Raw genomic sequence first — 17437 nt, forward strand, 5'->3', positions numbered from 1 at the left:
ATATGTCACTTTAATTTTAAGGAAATTAAGCTGAAGGCCAGATGGCAGAGTTTCATTGAATCAAAGATAGCTTTGTTTCAGAGGAGAAAGTGAGTCGAGGAAGACTTGGACTGGAGGGCATTTCATTTGGGGAGGTGTTTTGAACTTCCTTTGAACATTTTTTGATGAAGATGTTTTCTCACTAAGTAGGACATGGAATATACTAGCTGAGTGACTTGGAATTAGAGACTTGCATGTCGTGAAGGGATTGGTTTTACCTTGTCTTTGCAGTAAGATGGTTACCACCATCGTAAGAGATGAAGTCACTGTGGCAGAATCTCAGGTGGAAATGGCTGCAGGGCAGCTAGGCAAACTAGGTCTGTGGCCATGTTCCTGTACTCTGATTTGGCCCAGATACAGTGGAGTATCCTGTCTAGCATAAACCCCAAGGTTAAGACCCATGACCCTGTCATAGTTTTCTGAGAAATTGAAAGTTAGAGTTCCTTTCTTGGTTCTTCCAGGTACCCAGTAAATCCTGTGGGTTCTTGTACCATCCTAACGAAGTCAAAGCCCATGCACAATATGCCTGAATAATATTTCTTTTTTTTTTTAAACAGGTTTTTTTTTAAGATTTATTTATTTTATTTATATAAGCACTGGGTACAGTCAGAAGTGCGGGAGGGTGAGAGAATTCACCAGAGCCAGAGCGGGGAGCAGAGCAGGCAGAAGGACCGAAGTACACTGCTGAGGAGAGCAGCGGGCAGCAGGAGAGGTCTGCGCGCCATGTGGGACCCTCCTCCGGTGGCCGGGGAGCAGCCGGGGATTGAACCAGCGCTGCAGAGGCTGCGGGCAGCTTCACAACCCAGCGCTCAACCACTGCGCCACCGGGGAGGCCCTGCATAATATTTCTTATCACTTTTTTGAGTGGAAACATATGTGTCACTTTGATTTCAAAAAATAAAGTGATGTGATATTTTAAGCACTTAAGTGTGACAGGATTAGATCTACCTGCCACTATACCTTTAAGCTAGGGTCTTGAGTCTATTTGGTTCCAGGTCTCATTGCTCATGCTTGCTTCACAGGTTTTATATTTTTCCTAAACTGCCTGACCTACCACCCTACATGTATCAAAAGTTTTTCACCTTATGTCCCATTCTTCCAAGTCTAAATATAATGAAAAGCTAAGCAGCTTATAATTAAGAACTAAATATTCATAATCCAAAAAATGAGTTTAAATGTAAGCTCTCAGACTTTAACTCAACACTAAAAATCCTAAGGCCAATCTGATTTTCTCACTTGCTTTGGGCAGCAAAATCCAAATGCAAAGGAAATTTGACATGAAACTAAATGTATAAAGCAGATAACAGTGATCTCTTTGGTTGAAATGGAGTAAAGTTGAGATGGAGAAATGAAATATTTACTATATGTCTTGCAGATGTTGAAGAAGATTAAAAGAAATAGGACTTCTCACTTAGACAGATACTTCCTCAGAGTAAACCACATCTCAGGGGATTAGAAGGACAAAAACATACAAGACTGGCTACATTTTCAGATTGTAAATACATTCCTGATTGATGCTCCCCCATCCACGAGCTCCTGTATCTTTAAGAGTCATTTTTGACCAGAACCTACCTGTGAGCAGAACGTAGTACCACTCTAGGCTCCTTGCAAAGAATTTATGAACACAAAAACATTGAAAAACACTTTTTACCCCATATCTTTTTGTAGGCTGCCAGCCAACTACTTGTTCTCTTTTGCCTCAAAAGAGTTGTCCTTCCTTTCGGAACTACTACCCCATCTCTCAAACTCTCTTGACTTCACTGCAGTCAGACTTTTGCTCTCACCACTCCATTGAAAAGGCTCTTGTCAGGGCCTCCGCTGACTCCACATTGCCACGTCCTGTTGTCACAAGTTGCATCTTCCTCTACCTATCAGCAGCATTGGGTGTAATCATTTCCTCCTCTATCATAAACTTGTCTGCAATAAGTTTCCAGGATCCTACATTCACCTGCTGGTTTCCCCCCCATCACACTGGCAACCTTTGTAAAAGAGCAGTATGCAGAATGGAAGGCCAATGGGTTCTTCATGCAGGCTCAGCTGATGACGTTCAATGCCAGGCTGACTTTCTTTTCAGAGGTAAACTTGATCCTGGGCTTCAAACTTTAAGCAACAGCACCAAGACAGACTGAATGAGGACACTATAAGTCAGTGATTGGAAGGTAATTGCTGAATAATACTCTGAAAGTTAACAACCAGACTAATGAGAATATTTGCCAATATAAATGCTGTTCACAACAGATAGGCAGAGAAATCTGAGTCCAGGAAGTAGATACAGAAAATCTAAAGGTCATTCCAGGCTATGGATATTATTTCAGCAGTTCGTTATCATAGACAAGAGTACTAAAAGAGCTATCATACCTATGGCAGCATACTCTTCAGAATCCTTGGCATTCTGAAGTCTAGCTGATTCGTAACTGTCTCTATTATCTGGATGTGTAAACTAGTGTTTTGGCAATATACCTTCATATGCTGCTGTTGTGACATTAATATTAACTAATTGTTACACATGAAAATAAATGGAAGTCAACTTTGGTGGGGAAGCATCTTTAGTTTGCAAGAGAATGTATCAGATGATGCACAGTACAATACATGCTACTTGAATGTAGGGAATTATTTTTCTTCACTGCTCCCTAAGGTGCTGCAATATATACAACCCATAGTAATCACTCAGTTAATATTAGTTCATTCAACGAATGAATATTCCATTGATTGTCTGTTATTGATTTAAAGTCCAACAGAAACCTCCCAGCCTTATGGATGATTCCAGTGGTGATGGGGTCAAAATGTTAAAGCTGGATTTCTCCTCAGGGAATCTCCCTTTGTCATCCTAAGGGCTATGTCAAAAGGCTGTTTGAAGATGATTGTTATAAGACAGTGAAATTGATGGTTGGAAAAAATCTCTGCAGGCACTTGTAAATTGCTTTCTAGAACTGTTCTCCAAAAAACCCAAAGTTAACATGGAATGTCATCTTATCTGATCCAATTCACCTTGAAGGCAGACATTTATTTTTTAATTAGATAAAAAGATAATGACAAATTTGATCTTTTTCTTGAATCTGGCACTGTTGTGCTGACCACATGTCAGGTGCCTACATAATTGTCCCTGTACTAGAAACGGGTTGGGTGTGGTGTGGAGGAGGGGGGCCGGGAGCCCATCCTTCACCATTATGGGCTGTTTTTCACCTTTTCCAAGCTACCTGGCTTTGGGCAATAGCTGTCAATCCTATGAGACTCCATTCCATGATGTGTAACTACCACTCCTCCTCACAAAATTGTGATTAGAATGCTGCCTGTGTTCTGGGCTATTTGCAAGTAGATATGTTTGTGAAGCATTTTGTGAGTTGGACAGCTTTGCACAAAAAAAAAAAAAAGAAAATTCTGATTATGGGGTAAGGAGGAATGAGATATATACAAAAGTTGTCCTAACTTTGGGCCTCCCCTGGTGGTGCAGTGGTTGAGCGCTGGGCTGCAAGCCTGCCGGCAGCCTCGGCAGCACCGGTTTGTTCCCCGGCTGCCGGCGAGGGTCCCACAAAGAAAAAAAGTCCTAACTTTACTAAAATAATAATGAAACTATGAACTTTCAAAGAAAAAATGAGAGTAAAGGAATTATTTCCAGTATCTTAAAACCATGAGCAACCACACCTCCCTCGGAGGAACACACAAAAGAAATCAATTTCTGCAGAATCAGCCAAAACAGGGAATATCAATAATCAAAACAATGCCAGCAATGCCATGTTTTAAATTTGATCCAGATTTGATCTAACATACACAAAAGTTGGCTTTACTGGAGTAAAATATATAGGGTTTTAAAGAGGAAATCTAGATGTAAAGAGCTTTTTAATCTTGAGCTTTCAGCTACATTTCCCAAGGAATCATCAGAGCCATAAGGTGGGGAATGCAATAATTCTTCTGAGGCATTGCAGCTGCTGAAATGCAGACAGATGGAATTTCTGTACTCTCCAGTATAATATAGAAACACTCTCACACTAGGATAAACACTTATTCTTTGAAAATTTCCTCTTAACGCAAGAGGCTATTGTATAGATTGGCCAGTAAAACCTTAGTGTTTTGGCTTTTCATTTTATATCTGGTTTCCTGTGTACCTTTTAGAAGTCTGTATTTGTAGCGACAGGAATGCATTTCTTTGCTGAATCCTCTAAGATGGTAAAAAATATAAAGATGCTGAATATTTTGCCAGTAGAAATCCATAGATGTCGATTGTGTTGATACTGAAATTGTGGGATGTAAGGGGAAAACAGACTTTTGTAGTTGATCTTGTAAAGAATATGATTCAAATAGGATCAAAGAAACTGACCAAATCAGCTCACACTTTATGTTCAGCAAATGGAAACACTCGTTTCTTTGATCGTGTTGGAAAATAATCCACTAATTACATTTTTTTCCCCCTTGCTTTGTGGCAACATGTTGTGTTCCATTCAAGATTGAGGTGACTTTTCCCTGTTAGATATTTAGAACCTCCTGAGCCTTGGAACCTGGAGACTATGAGAGAAATGGGCTTCACACTAGGAGTGTTCAGTCTGCACTTCTCTATTTCCAATGCTTAGGCAATGTGTTCTGTATTTCCTGTTTTTTTTTAGTCAAAAATTTCCTGTTTTTCTTTAGTCCTGTTTTTCTTTAATCCTGTTTTTCTTTAGTCCTGTTTTTCTTGATAGTCATCTTATCAAGGAGTACATGTTTCAGGGAGTGGTGACAGTGAGCAGGCAGCTGCCCACACAGCTGACGAAGGGCTGCACTAGCTTTAGTGGAGGGAGGAAGGTGGGAGAGAGAGACACCAGGAGGAAGACTGAGAAAAATTTTCAAAGGTTGTGTTTTTCTATTGTTACTCAGAACTCACGATAAGTCGATTTTTTTCCTAATTAAAAAAGTAGGAAATGGTCATTGGAAAAGCATTTGTAAAAAGTGAAGTAAAGTACAATGAAGAAATAAAAATTACTTTTGAGCCTAAAAGCAGAGTTATGGTACTTTTGATATCCTTTCCAAGTCAAATTATGTTATACTTTTTGAGAACCAAATGGTGTTTTTCCACTTAAACTATCTTGAACTTTGTCCCAGGACATTAGGTATTTTTTACAGCACACTTTTCAGTGGTTTTCACAGTATACCTTATTTGGAGGTACAAAACTATTGCAAAAAAAATTTATAGTTTCCTCATTTAAGTCACAATGGTAAAACAGTCTTTAAAATAAAAACTTGCATGCATTCATAAAAATTTCCTTTGTATGAAGTCCAAGATTAAAAAAAATTCTGGGTCAAAGTTTATGGATATTTAAAAGATGTTTGATGCACTTACCAAATATTTAAGTATATTTTAATATTTTGAACTGATTTATCCTCATATTGAATGCTTTTTTTAAAGAAGTCTTTCTAGCTTATTATCTTACCTTGGTATTCACTTGTTATTTCATTTTCATTATACCATAATTGCTGACATTTTTCGGCTGGCATTTTATTAAGGTAAGTAAAGACATTTCAAATATAGGACATGGGTTCTCTTTGCCTGTGGTCAAATGCACATCAACTGACTCTTTTTACATAATTTTCTCTGCCAACTTGAATAGTAATTTAGGAGAGAATTTTTACAAATGTTTTTTCAGTTAATATCACTTCACATTGAAATAATTTGCAGTTATTAAAAAATATATTCCCTTTGGGTATTTTGTCTACATAAATTATACAACCCTTGAGCCTTCTGTTTTGATTTTCTCAGGCAAACAGGCTCTGTGTCATCCCCAGGTAATCTCACAATGTTCTAGAAGACCCAAGAAACAATGGACAATAAAACTGAGGGAATTTAGAAGTAACTTAGTTGAAAAACAAGGGACGGTTTTATCTTTGTTGTTTACTTATCTCTCCTAATTTTAAAAAAAAATAAAGTTCCATTTCAACATTGTTTTTCTGCCCGTTTTTTCCAGTGCTGTGTGGAGGGGGTGATAGCTTCCTGTGTACCAGTGGGATCTGTGTCCCCAGGAAACTGCAGTGTAACGGCTACAATGACTGCGATGACTGGAGTGATGAGTCTCACTGCAGTAAGTGCCGGGCTGCTGGGCTTGGTCTCTGGGCACAGAAATTCTATTTAGGGACCTGGAAACCAAAGGCATTCCATTGTTGCATCCTGACAACCACCCATCACTTGTGTAAACGAGTTTCCTTGGCCTTTCTAAAGTGAGCAAATGTGTTTATCTTCTCCCAGTGTGACAGCAGTGTGTTTGCACACCTTTCAAAGGCCTGATTTCATCAGGGACACCAGAGCTCCCTGCCATATCAGAACAGGTCAGGGACTGAAGTGGTTTTGCATAAAGTGTCTTAAAATTGGGAGAAAGCTTTTTGTTTATTTTATTTGGGTGAGGATTTTTTATTTTTGTTTTTAAAGCTTTGAGTGTAAACGTCAACTTATTTTTAAAATGACATTTTTTAATTGGAAAGTTTTTTACCTCCATGATTCTTAATATTTATGACAGAGCAGGTACAAAGCTGCTTGTTTGTTTATACTGCTTGTTTGTTTAAACCAGGAGGGAGTTGATGGCCTTAACTGTTTTAAATCCATGCATAGGTAAGCTCAGCCTTAAACAGCCTCAATTTGCTTACTATTAACTTGATTAATTTTTTTGTTTGTTTTTTTTTAACTGAATTGGTTGGTTGGTTGTCCAATATTGCATTAGTCTGCTTGGGTTGTCTTACAGCTGCCACAGACTGCATGGCTTAAACAGCGGACATTTATTTTCTCACATTTGTGCAGGCTGGGGAGTCCCAAGATCAAGGTTGAACAGGGTTCAGTATTTGGTGAAAGTTTTCTTCCTGGCTTATAGGCAGCTACCACTTCCTGGTATGCTCACATGATCTCTTTGGAGAAGAGATGGTAAAAATGAGAAAGGGAGAAAAGTGGGAGGGAGCTCTGGGAGCTCATCCTTTTATCTGGGTCCTGGCCCTATTGAATTAGGACTCCACCCACATGACCTCATTTAACCTTTATAACATTTTCATATCCCTTATCTCCAAATACCTTGGAGATTAACGCTTCCAAATTAGGCCTCAAAATTTGGGAGGACACATACATTCAGTCCATCACAAATATATATTCAGCTTTCAACTTTGTTTGCAGTTATGCAACAGATCAAAAGGAAAAATTAGCCTCAAAAATACATTGCTGGACCTGCATCCAAAACAACCATATACAATTATGTTTTCATGGTTTTTGAATGGCTCCGTGGTCAGCAATAGTTACTGTGGCGGGGTGGGTGGGGGGGGGGTGTTGGGCAGCAGGGAAGCTGTGTTTACTGCCTGTAGGGGTTGCCCAGACTCAATTGAGAGCTTCCGCTCTCTTCTGTTTACCAGGTCAGCCCACTGAAGGTTAGGATGCTGGTCTGTCATAATGTTTCAAAGGCAGTTTATTATGGCAATATTTCAAGTCAGTGTTTTCCAAACTGGTATTCTAGTAGCTGAGACTTGAAAGAAAAAAACAAGTTTTGAGAAATTCTATCAGATCTACCTATTAGAGTTAAAATATATGCTTGTGTATTAAAGGTTCTGAGAAATCCTGCAGTCTAAAAAAAGACATCAATTTTGCATAATTTGGTATTTCCTCAAAATTATTTGCTCAGATATACCTTCACCTTTATGTATTTGTATATTTATGCTATGCATTTATTTAGTTTACATAATATCTGACATTCTTTTTTTAATATCTGACATTCTATGGAACTTTAGTTATGTTATGAATAAGTTTAGAAATGTTTTCAGTGAGACATTTGTTTTTTTTTGAAGTTCTCTTCAGAAAAATCTATGGCACATAATTTTCCATGAAGAACATTTTTTACAGGATGTATAATTACATGAGGGAGTTAGGAGAAACTCCATGCTATGGATTTAGGAGAAAATATTGTATGAAATAGCCCAGTAGGGATTTAAAATGATTCAATGAAATTATATTCAATTTGGGCTTCCCTGGTGGCCTATGGGCTAAGCCTCAGTGCTATCAATACAACAGCGTGAGTTCGATCCCCGGCCAGGGAGGTGACCCACATGGCGCAGCAGACCTCTGCTGTCTCACCTGCTGCTCACCTCAGCAGTGTATTTCAGTAGATTCTCCTGTCTGCTCCCCATGCAGTCTCTGATGAATCTTTTTATCTCCCGCACCTGTGGTCTACACCCCAGGTCTTCTATGCATATATATATATATATATATATGCCCAATTTATGGAAATTGTGGTGAACTATCTTGTTTATCTCCCAGTTATAGCCCACATTATGCATTCTTAAATCATGGGTGTGCCTCTGCTCTGGATCGTGGCTCAACACTGGCTTCATCATTATGTTCCTCTGTTACACTGAGCACACAGCACTTTAAACAGTGAGTGCTTTCAGCTGCATTTGTTGAAATTGAACTTGAGAGAATAAATTTTCCTAGTCAGTGACTGAACAAAATGTTATTATTACTCTGTAAGGCAAGTAGCAGTGGCCTAGAAACTGGAGGGCTTATTTATTATTTTCTTAAGAATTGCCCTCAAAAAATGAACTGGTTTAGTTGAGAAAATAAACCCCTTCAAAATACTTGTTTATGAAAACACTATATTAGACATTGAAGGGTTGTGTGTAATTGTGTCTGACCTTACAACGACATCTGCCTCTGAGCATTAACATTCTGTATGCTGGCATTGCACCATGCATGCTTATAGAAGGTGTCACTCCTCTGTTGTCACTACCCTGTCATAAAGGAATAGTGTAGATCTGAATTAAGGTATGGATGCAAATCAGAACATCCATGCAGCCCATCACTACTCCTGCCTGGAGAAGGAGATTTTGCTGGACATTCCCAGTGATGAACAAAAACAAATGCTGGCTTCCTAGTTTCTGGTGGTTACAGGAGGGAGACAGCAAGAGGAGATCATACTTCTATGGCTTAGATGCAAAATTGATCCCCTGCCAAGCATTTTCCTGCCTTTATAACACTGCTCAAATTAGGTGTGTCAATAGTTTATTGAGTTTTTAAGTCATCTTCAAAGTAAGGCAGAGAAGGGATTTACTGTTTGTGAATTCCTTAATCAACTATACCAGAAGCTTTCCTATATGATTTAATTATCAGCAGAGAAGTTATCCCTTTTGGATCGATGCAGGGCCAAGGCTTAGGGAGATGAATGACTATACCAGTGGTTCAATGTGCTAGATTTGAGCCCAGTCTCAAATGGGTTCAAATTGAATGCTGTTTTCTCTAAACTATGCCACCATTGACTTGCTCTTGTCCATAAAAGTTTAGTTAGAGTGAACAATTTAATTTTGATCATTCATGTGACAGAAAAATATTTTGGGTGCTCTGTTTGCTGTGGGAGGTAATTGACTAATAGAGAAGCTCTCCAGGTATCCAATACTTTCTCCCATGACGAGTTGTATCATTATTATCATCAGTGTCTTCCTAAATATTTGTTGAATGAACAGATCACCAACTACCTGGAACAATTTTAATAGTATAGTAAAAGATTTTTGAAATGCAGAAAATTTTTTTTTAAAAACTACTATAGGCAGGCTACTTCTCTAACCCTTGCTTTTCTCATCATTGAGGGGGGCTGCACATTAGCATTTCTGGGACACCCCACCTGCAAGGATTGTGTTCAGTTGTTCTGGAGGTGGGGTCTCGGCTACAGTACTTTGTCCAACTCCCCAGGTGATTCTAATGTGCAGACAGATTTGACATCCCTGGACCAGAAGGTGCCTGGTATCTCTTGTGTTGCTAACATTCTATATAACCTTTTGATTCTATAACCAGCTCTCTGAACACTGCCTGGCACCTAACAGGTACTTATCAAATGAGTAAGTAAAAAAAAAGTCTCAAGGAAAAAGCTGCTACAATGTTTGTATAAATCATGGCACGTAAAACCTCTGTCAGATGCTTTTGGAAACCATTTACTGAGAACTTTGGGTAAAGTTGGTTCATTTATTTTTGAGGACTGTGGTTAACTAGTTATACTGAGTGCAGTACAGTGTAGTGATGAATAAATCCGTGAGTCAGGCTACCGGGTTCTTATCTCTTCTTTACCATTTCCTGTTTCTGTGAACTTGGGCAATCTATTTAATCTGTTTGTGCCTCAGTTTCCTTGTCATGAAAATGGTAAAAATAATAGTAACTGTTGCTAGAACTGTTGTGCAGAATGAATTTCTGGGTGTAAAGAGTGCAGACTGGTGAGGCTCAGGCATGCAATAACCCTTCAGAGCATGAGGATTTATGTGATTGCAGTTGTTGTTACTGTTGTTATCGTACTCTCCCTTCCCTGCCACCTTTCTACCCATCCTGCCAGTGCCTCTCACATTAGGGTACAGAGATGACCAGAAGACAGCTGATAAAAGTGAGGTGACACATCATGGAGGGGACATAAATGGCACAGCAAGCACAATTTAAAAGCAGCACCACATGAATCTATTTTGTAAAGGGGGCAACCCAAAAAGCACAAGATAAAAATGCACATTCCAAATGATGTTGCTGAGTCATTAAAAAATGACTATATTTGCTTTTAGTCTTTATTAAGACTAATACTAGAAATATGTCCATCAAAATTATAAAAATATTTCAGAGATGGGTTCAAGATGGCAGCATAGAAGGGACCGGAACTCACTGCCTCACACAGACACAACAAATCTCCAAATGCACACAGAATGATTCACAATGAAGGAGACCTAAAATCTGACAAATTGGGATCTCACGACAAAGGATTAAAGGGCGGCAATGAGACAGACTGGAAACAAAGTGACATATCTCCCCAAGCAAGATACCCCCATTGGGTGGGAAGATTCTGGTGGTGAGGGATTCTGAAAGTGCAAATCTTTTCTCCAGTAGTGGTTCTCAATTAGGTGCAATTTCAGCCCCTAGGGGATGTCTTGCGGTGTGTAGAGACATATTCCAGGGTCACAGCTGCAGAGATTGGAAGGCGTGCTTGTGGTATTCAGTGGGTAGAGGTCAGGAATGCCCAGACATCTTCCAATGCAGAGGACAGTCTCCATAGCAAAGACTTATTCAGTTCAAAATGTCAATAGTACAGCAGTTGAGAAACTTTTCCTTAGAACCAGAAGAAAATTGTCAAGGAAACCCAAGGGGTCAAGAAGGCTGGCGTCATTCCACAGCTCTGCTCTTAATGAGCTGGGCAACTATGAGCAAACCATTTAACCTCTCTGGTCATCTCAGAATGAGTGGGTTTATGAAAGGCAACTGTGAATCCATACTTGAATCTAGCATTGAGGCAACACATTAATGTTTATAGACTTAGAGAGTGAGTGAATTGAAGGATGTCCTCAGTAAAAGGGTTTTTTTTTGTTTCTTCGTTTTCTCCTTAAATTTAATGGTAATTTTGAAGGACAAAAGTTCAAAGAGCAAGGTGCCAAACTGAAATAAATATTAACACACAAGAACTTCAGAAGTAACATTTTGTATCAAAGTCTCATTAAGAAAAAAAAAAATCTGTATCTAAAAAAAACATCTACTTCAGGTCAGATGAAACTATGCTTGTATTGAGTAAGAAAATCACAGCAAGCTGCCTTTGAAAATTTTGATTTGTTGGCCCCAAATTGCACTGACAACATCCCTTTTCAGTTTAAATAAACATTTATTCCAATAAAGGAGACACTGATTTTTTATTTTCTATTTGCTGTGTATTTCTGGCTCTTCGGGGCCTCTGGTTAAGGTTTTGTGTGTTTACTAATCACACAAACCTGAATGAGGTAACAAGTTGTTTTCAAAATTTGGCTAATTTTGTATCTAACCTCTGAAAATGGCTTCTAGCCATGAATGCCCTAACAGTGGAAAGTTGAAACTGCACCTGTGTGAATAACAAAGATTTCTTTTAGTGTTCAAATCATTTCTATTTATTAAATTTAATAAAAATATCTCCAATGAGATGCTTTCGTATGAATTACAGGTGATTCCAGAAAGAGCTTCACCAAAGGACACATGAATATTTGGAAATTTTTGGTGTGCTCTCAGGTTAATCTGAGTCTAAAAGGAGTGTTTGATTCCTTAGTCCCAACATCAAAAAAAAAAAAAAAAAAAAAAAGAAAAGTGTGATGCTTAAAAAAAAAAAAAATGAACTCAGTGATTTAAAATCTGCCACCCTTAGCCAAAAAGAAAGAAAAATACCAGATGGTCTCACTCATAGCAGGAATCTAGAAAACTTAAATAAGGGACCAGGAAAATGAATAACTATAAGAAAGTGAAAATCAAAATCAACAAAAAACTATGAACCAGAGACACTTTTGGGGGGGTGGGGGGCGGGAGGGAAGGGATTGGGGTCAGAATGGGGGGGTTGCAATTGTATGGGGAATATAAAAATAAAATTTATTATTAAAAAAAAGATAAGATCAAAGGAAAAAAAATAAAATAAAATCTGCCACCCTTTATACGTCCCACCTTCAGATTGAGAACTATTGCTGATACTGGCATACTGATCTAAAACTTTCTGTAAGAATAATTTGGATTAAAGCAAGAAACAAAAATAAAAAGACCTTTTACAGCCGCCCCAGAAAATGTATATATCTTGATGCATAAATTCCCCAACTCTGCCTGGAGGACAAGAACACAGATGCCATAGACTTTGTCAATTCAGCTACGTGTGTGTTGACCCCAGTCAGCTGCAGGGTACTAGGTGGAAAGTTACCGCCCTCTGCTGAACGGAAGGCAGCAGTCATGACTTCATTTGTTCTCATATGTTCCTTTATATGATGATCATTCTCCTTTGAAAATTATGCAGCCTGGGGGAAATGTGAAAAAAATACTTAATTGTTTCTGTATAAATGTGTGCAAATGTGCATGTGTATGTGTGTTTGCATGTGTACACATGAACACCCTCTTAATGAAGGTGCTGAACAAATGCTCCCTTGGGCACATTCTGTTTCTAAAACAATGTGATTTTAAAGGTATTTCAGTAATTTCCTTTTAGAAGAATGCTTTTTGAAACAAATATAATCATTCATATAAAGAACAAGTATAACATTTGTGGCTAACAATTTAATCAATGTGCAATACTGAAAAAAGAATTGTCATCAAGTTTGGTATGTTTTGAGTAAAGAGGTACCCTCGCCCAATTATGTGAGACACAAACTTCTGCTTGAGGAGAACAGTCCTCTAGAATTCAGGAGATAGGCTATTGAACAAAAATTCTTGGTCTCTATCAGCCAAGTAGATCTTTGAATGTACCCCTACTTCTCCCCCCTCTTTCCTTTGCTCTCACAGTTCCTTCTACTTAAGCATGCTTAACTTTCCTCTCTATCCACGCTACTGCAATTCTGCCCATGTGCCATGAGTCCTCTCCAGGCTTAAGAAATTATTTTTGAACTTAATTTACTTAAATAAGGAAAAAAACACATTTTAAGAAATCTAGTTTCTCTTAAATGCAGAATTTTTACATATTAGTTTTAAACATTTTAACAGCTTTATTGGGGTGTAATTATATAACACATAAATCTAACACATTGATTTTTTAAGAAATTTAGAGGGTTGTGAAACTATGTCTAAATTCCAATTCTAAAATGTTTTCATCACACCCAAATTTCTCTCCCATCTATTTGTAGTCAGTCCCCACTCCTACCATTGTACCCACAGATAAACTCTGCTTTGGTTTCTAGCTCTATAATTTTTTTTTTTCTGAGAATATCATTAGTTTCATATGTAGTCTTTGTGTTTGGTATCTTTTACTTAATGTCTTAGAGGTTTATTTATGCTGTCACATCTATCAGTTGTTTGATACTTTTAACCACTGAATTCTTTTGTATGAGTAGCCAACATTTTCTTTTCCATTCAATGGTGGCTGGATTGTTTTTAAATTTGGTTATTAAGAATAAGTTGTACATAAGTCTTTGTGTAAATATGTGTCATTTCTCTTGGGTAGATTTCTAAGAGTGGAATTCATGAAGATCATGTTAAGATTATGGTTAACTTAATAAGAAGCTCCCAAATGGAAGCACTTTGGGAGCTCCTGAAGCTTTCCAAATGGCATTATTATTTTACATTCCCACTAGAGAGGAGTTTCAGTTTCTCAAAATGTTTGCCAATACTTGGTATCATCTGTCTTTTTTATTATAGTCATTTTAGGGATTATGTGTTTTGTAATTTTAATTTGCATTTACTTAATGGCTAATTATATTGAACATCTTTTCATGTACTTATTAGCCATTTTTACATCTTTCATGAAGACTTTCTATTCGTATTTCACCTATTTGTATTAGGGTTGTTTTTCTTATTGAGTGCAAGCATTCTTCATATACTCTGGAATACATCCTGTATTAGGTTTGTAAATATTTTTCCAATATGTAGCTTGTCTTTTTACTTAATAGCATTTTTTTTTGTTTGTTTGTTTGTTTTTTTTTTTTATAGAGGCATGCTTTATTTATTTGTTTGCTGGTTCGTTTGTTTGTTTTGTTTATACATGCACTGGGTACAGTCAGAAGCGCGGGAGGGTGAGAGAATTCACCAGAGCCAGAGCGGGGAGCAGAGCAGGCAGAAGGACCGAAGTACACTGCTGAGGGGAGCAGCGGGCGGCAGGAGAGGTCTGCACGCCATGTGGGACCCTCCTGTGGTGGCCGGGGAGCAGCCGGGGATCGAACCGGCGCCGCAGAGGCCGCGCGCAGTTTCGCAACCCAGCGCTCAACCGCTGCGCCACCAGGGAGGCCCCTTAATAGCATTTTGAAGCACAAATATTTTTACCTTTATAATCTTAAAATCTAAGAATTCTTTACCTACCCCAAGTTCACAATTTTTTCCCTACATTTTCTACTGAAAGTCTCATAATTTTAGTCCTTAAAATTTAAGTCTGTGATCCCTTTCAAAATATATTTTTGTGTATGGTTGGAGGTAAAGGTCAGAGTTCAATTTTGCACATTTGAAACCCAATTATCCTGACACCATTGTTGAAGAGTACTCTTCCCATTTAATTGTCTTGGTATGTTACACATTTTATTTTATTAATTTCTTCCCCAAAGTCCTAATAAGTAACTGGTACTATTCCAGTTTCATAGATCAGTTCATATACTTACAGATTTTTAAAAAATATTTACTTATATATATATTACATCATTGTTCATTTTTTTACAATTTTTGTTCTCTTTTCTCTGGTGTAGTCCCCATAGAATTTCCACTATCAGTTCACCCATGCACCATCACCATAGTCCCTTGTGCCCTTCCCACCCTCGTTTTGATCCCTCTCCCTCCTGACTTACAGATTTTTAAGGAATGCACCCAAATCTCACATCAAGTAGATGACAAAGCTAGGAGAGGAGTTCTGGCTGATCCAAGTACAAAACCTATCTGATTAAAATTGAGAAACCATTTTCCTGTTTGTTGCTTATTTCAATATTAATCTCTAAGCTTCCTGAGGTTATGCACCACTTACTTGTAACTTGCTGCCTAAATCTAGGAGTGTTTTTTATTTGAGGGTGATATTACAAAACACTGAATTGTCTTAAGTAACAATGATTGTGTGATAGTAACAACTCTATATTCAAAGTTACTTTTTCTCTCCATTCTCTATATTCTTACCATTAAGAAATTTGAACTTAAATGTCAAAGGAAACATTTTTTCGGAAATAAAACTGCTTATCCTCATTAAAGTTATTCATCCTACAGGAACATGAACTTTATTAAGAACTGTGGCAACTTGAGAATGTCTTTTCTCATCTTTGGTGGTAGAAGAGCTACTAGGCAGTATAAAACCTGAGAATAAAATTATCAGAAAACAACTTGGGATCCAGATGATCCTAGTCCTGATTCTGCAGGAAATTGTTATGTGACCTTGAACAAGCCATGGAATCTCTGTGCTACAGTCTTTTCACCTATAATACAATAGGTGTAGATAAGATCATCGTTATGATTTCCCTCCCTGACAAGCTTTTTGTTAAATAAAGTAGTACAACATCCTGTTCTCTCCTGTTGACACATTGGTGGCTTCCCTTATTTGCAGATTGCAGTGAGAAACTGTTTCAGTGTCACACAGGCAAATGCCTTAATTATAGCCTTGTGTGTGATGGATATGACGACTGTGGGGACCTGAGTGATGAACAAAACTGTGGTAAGTAGCATTATTTCCCTAATTGTAATTAAAGTTACAAAAATTTGTAACCAAGAACTTGGGTTTTTTTCTCAACTGTTCAAACCAAGAACATTGTTTGTTAATGTGATTAGCGGGTTCTATTACAAAACAGTTTCTTTCCTAATTTTCAAAGAGGTTTTTTTTAAAATTGAGTCTCAGTCATGTCGCATGTATAAATATAATACTTTTACATAAACAATCATACTAAGAGAATGTTCAAGAAATGGATTGTAAAGTTGGATAAAGGTTTTAATACTGTGCATTAATATCTGTTTCCTGATAGTGCTCTGTTTCTTCTCTCGTTGAAGTTAATGGCTCATTCTGTGTTCTTGTGTAAATCTTTGCAGACAGATAGATTGCCTGTGCCTGTTCTTTTTATAATATGTAACCAAAGAATTCTTCTTTATTTGACTGGCAAGCTCTACAAGAACTGCTTCTTGCAATAATGCCACCTAAGATTAGGATGGCACAGTTGTTTTCCGTACAGAAGCAGATCTTTTAAAGAATGAACCTCCCTTTTAAAATGCTGTATTCAATTTTTTTTTTAATATCTTTGATTTTTTTAATTGCAAGGCAATACAAATTATTAAAAAAAAATCAGGCAACACAAAAGCACAGAGAGCATAAAAAGTGAAACTGATCCAAAGCTCACTTGCCAAAGACAATCATTGTATCCTTCTAATGACTCTGCAGGCACTCACATAAACATAATGTTTTAAATATTTCATCACAATGTTCATTTTATTCCGTAACTTGTTTCTTCAGTATATTGTGAAATATAAGCTACAATATATTGGCTCAATATAGTGCAACTATTTTTAGGTATAAGTGCAGAGTGAACCACCTCAATCTTGTAAACAGTTGCTTAGTATTTGCCCAGTTGAAGGATTAATGTGTGCTAGTTTATCAGACCAGTGCTTTGTAGATACATGTTTACATCATTGTCGATGTACTGATATTTTAAAAGTTCTTAAGGAAAAAAAGTAAGACTGAATCAGGTCTGGATAGGTGATAGAGGCATTTCTCTCTGTGTTTATATTTTCATAAGAAGAAATTTAGAAACTTAATGTTTGAGTGCAGATTTACAAAGTGTTATAAAACAAGGGACAATTGTCATTTAGTAAAGTTTAAATATTTTTTTTTTTGTGTTTATAGTTTCATTGTTTTTTTTTTTTTATAAATTTTATTGTTATATTCCCCATACAATTGCAGCCCCCCATTCTGACCCCAATCCCTCCCCTCCCGCCCCCGCCCCCCTAAAAGTGTCTCTGGTTCATAGTTTTTTGTTGATTTTGATTTTCACTTTCTTATAGTTATTC

At 37.5% G+C, this 17437-nt stretch overlaps 1 protein-coding gene across 2 annotated transcripts in view; it reads left to right on the forward strand.

Annotated features, from left to right (window-relative positions):
- Positions 1-17437, forward strand: part of CORIN (corin, serine peptidase) — a gene marked incomplete at both ends in the record, with an annotated part of 178757 nt that overhangs the window by 94407 nt on the left and 66913 nt on the right. For both annotated transcript variants that reach the window (XM_084233149.1, XM_084233150.1), the window contains 2 exons: positions 5973-6086; positions 15990-16097. In XM_084233149.1, the coding sequence (XP_084089275.1) occupies positions 5973-6086; positions 15990-16097 (222 nt within the window). The remainder of the gene's footprint in view (positions 1-5972; positions 6087-15989; positions 16098-17437) is intronic.

This window comes from Talpa europaea (assembly GCF_964194135.1).
Source record: "Talpa europaea genome assembly, chromosome: 5".
Taxonomy (NCBI): Eukaryota; Metazoa; Chordata; class Mammalia; order Eulipotyphla; family Talpidae; genus Talpa; species Talpa europaea.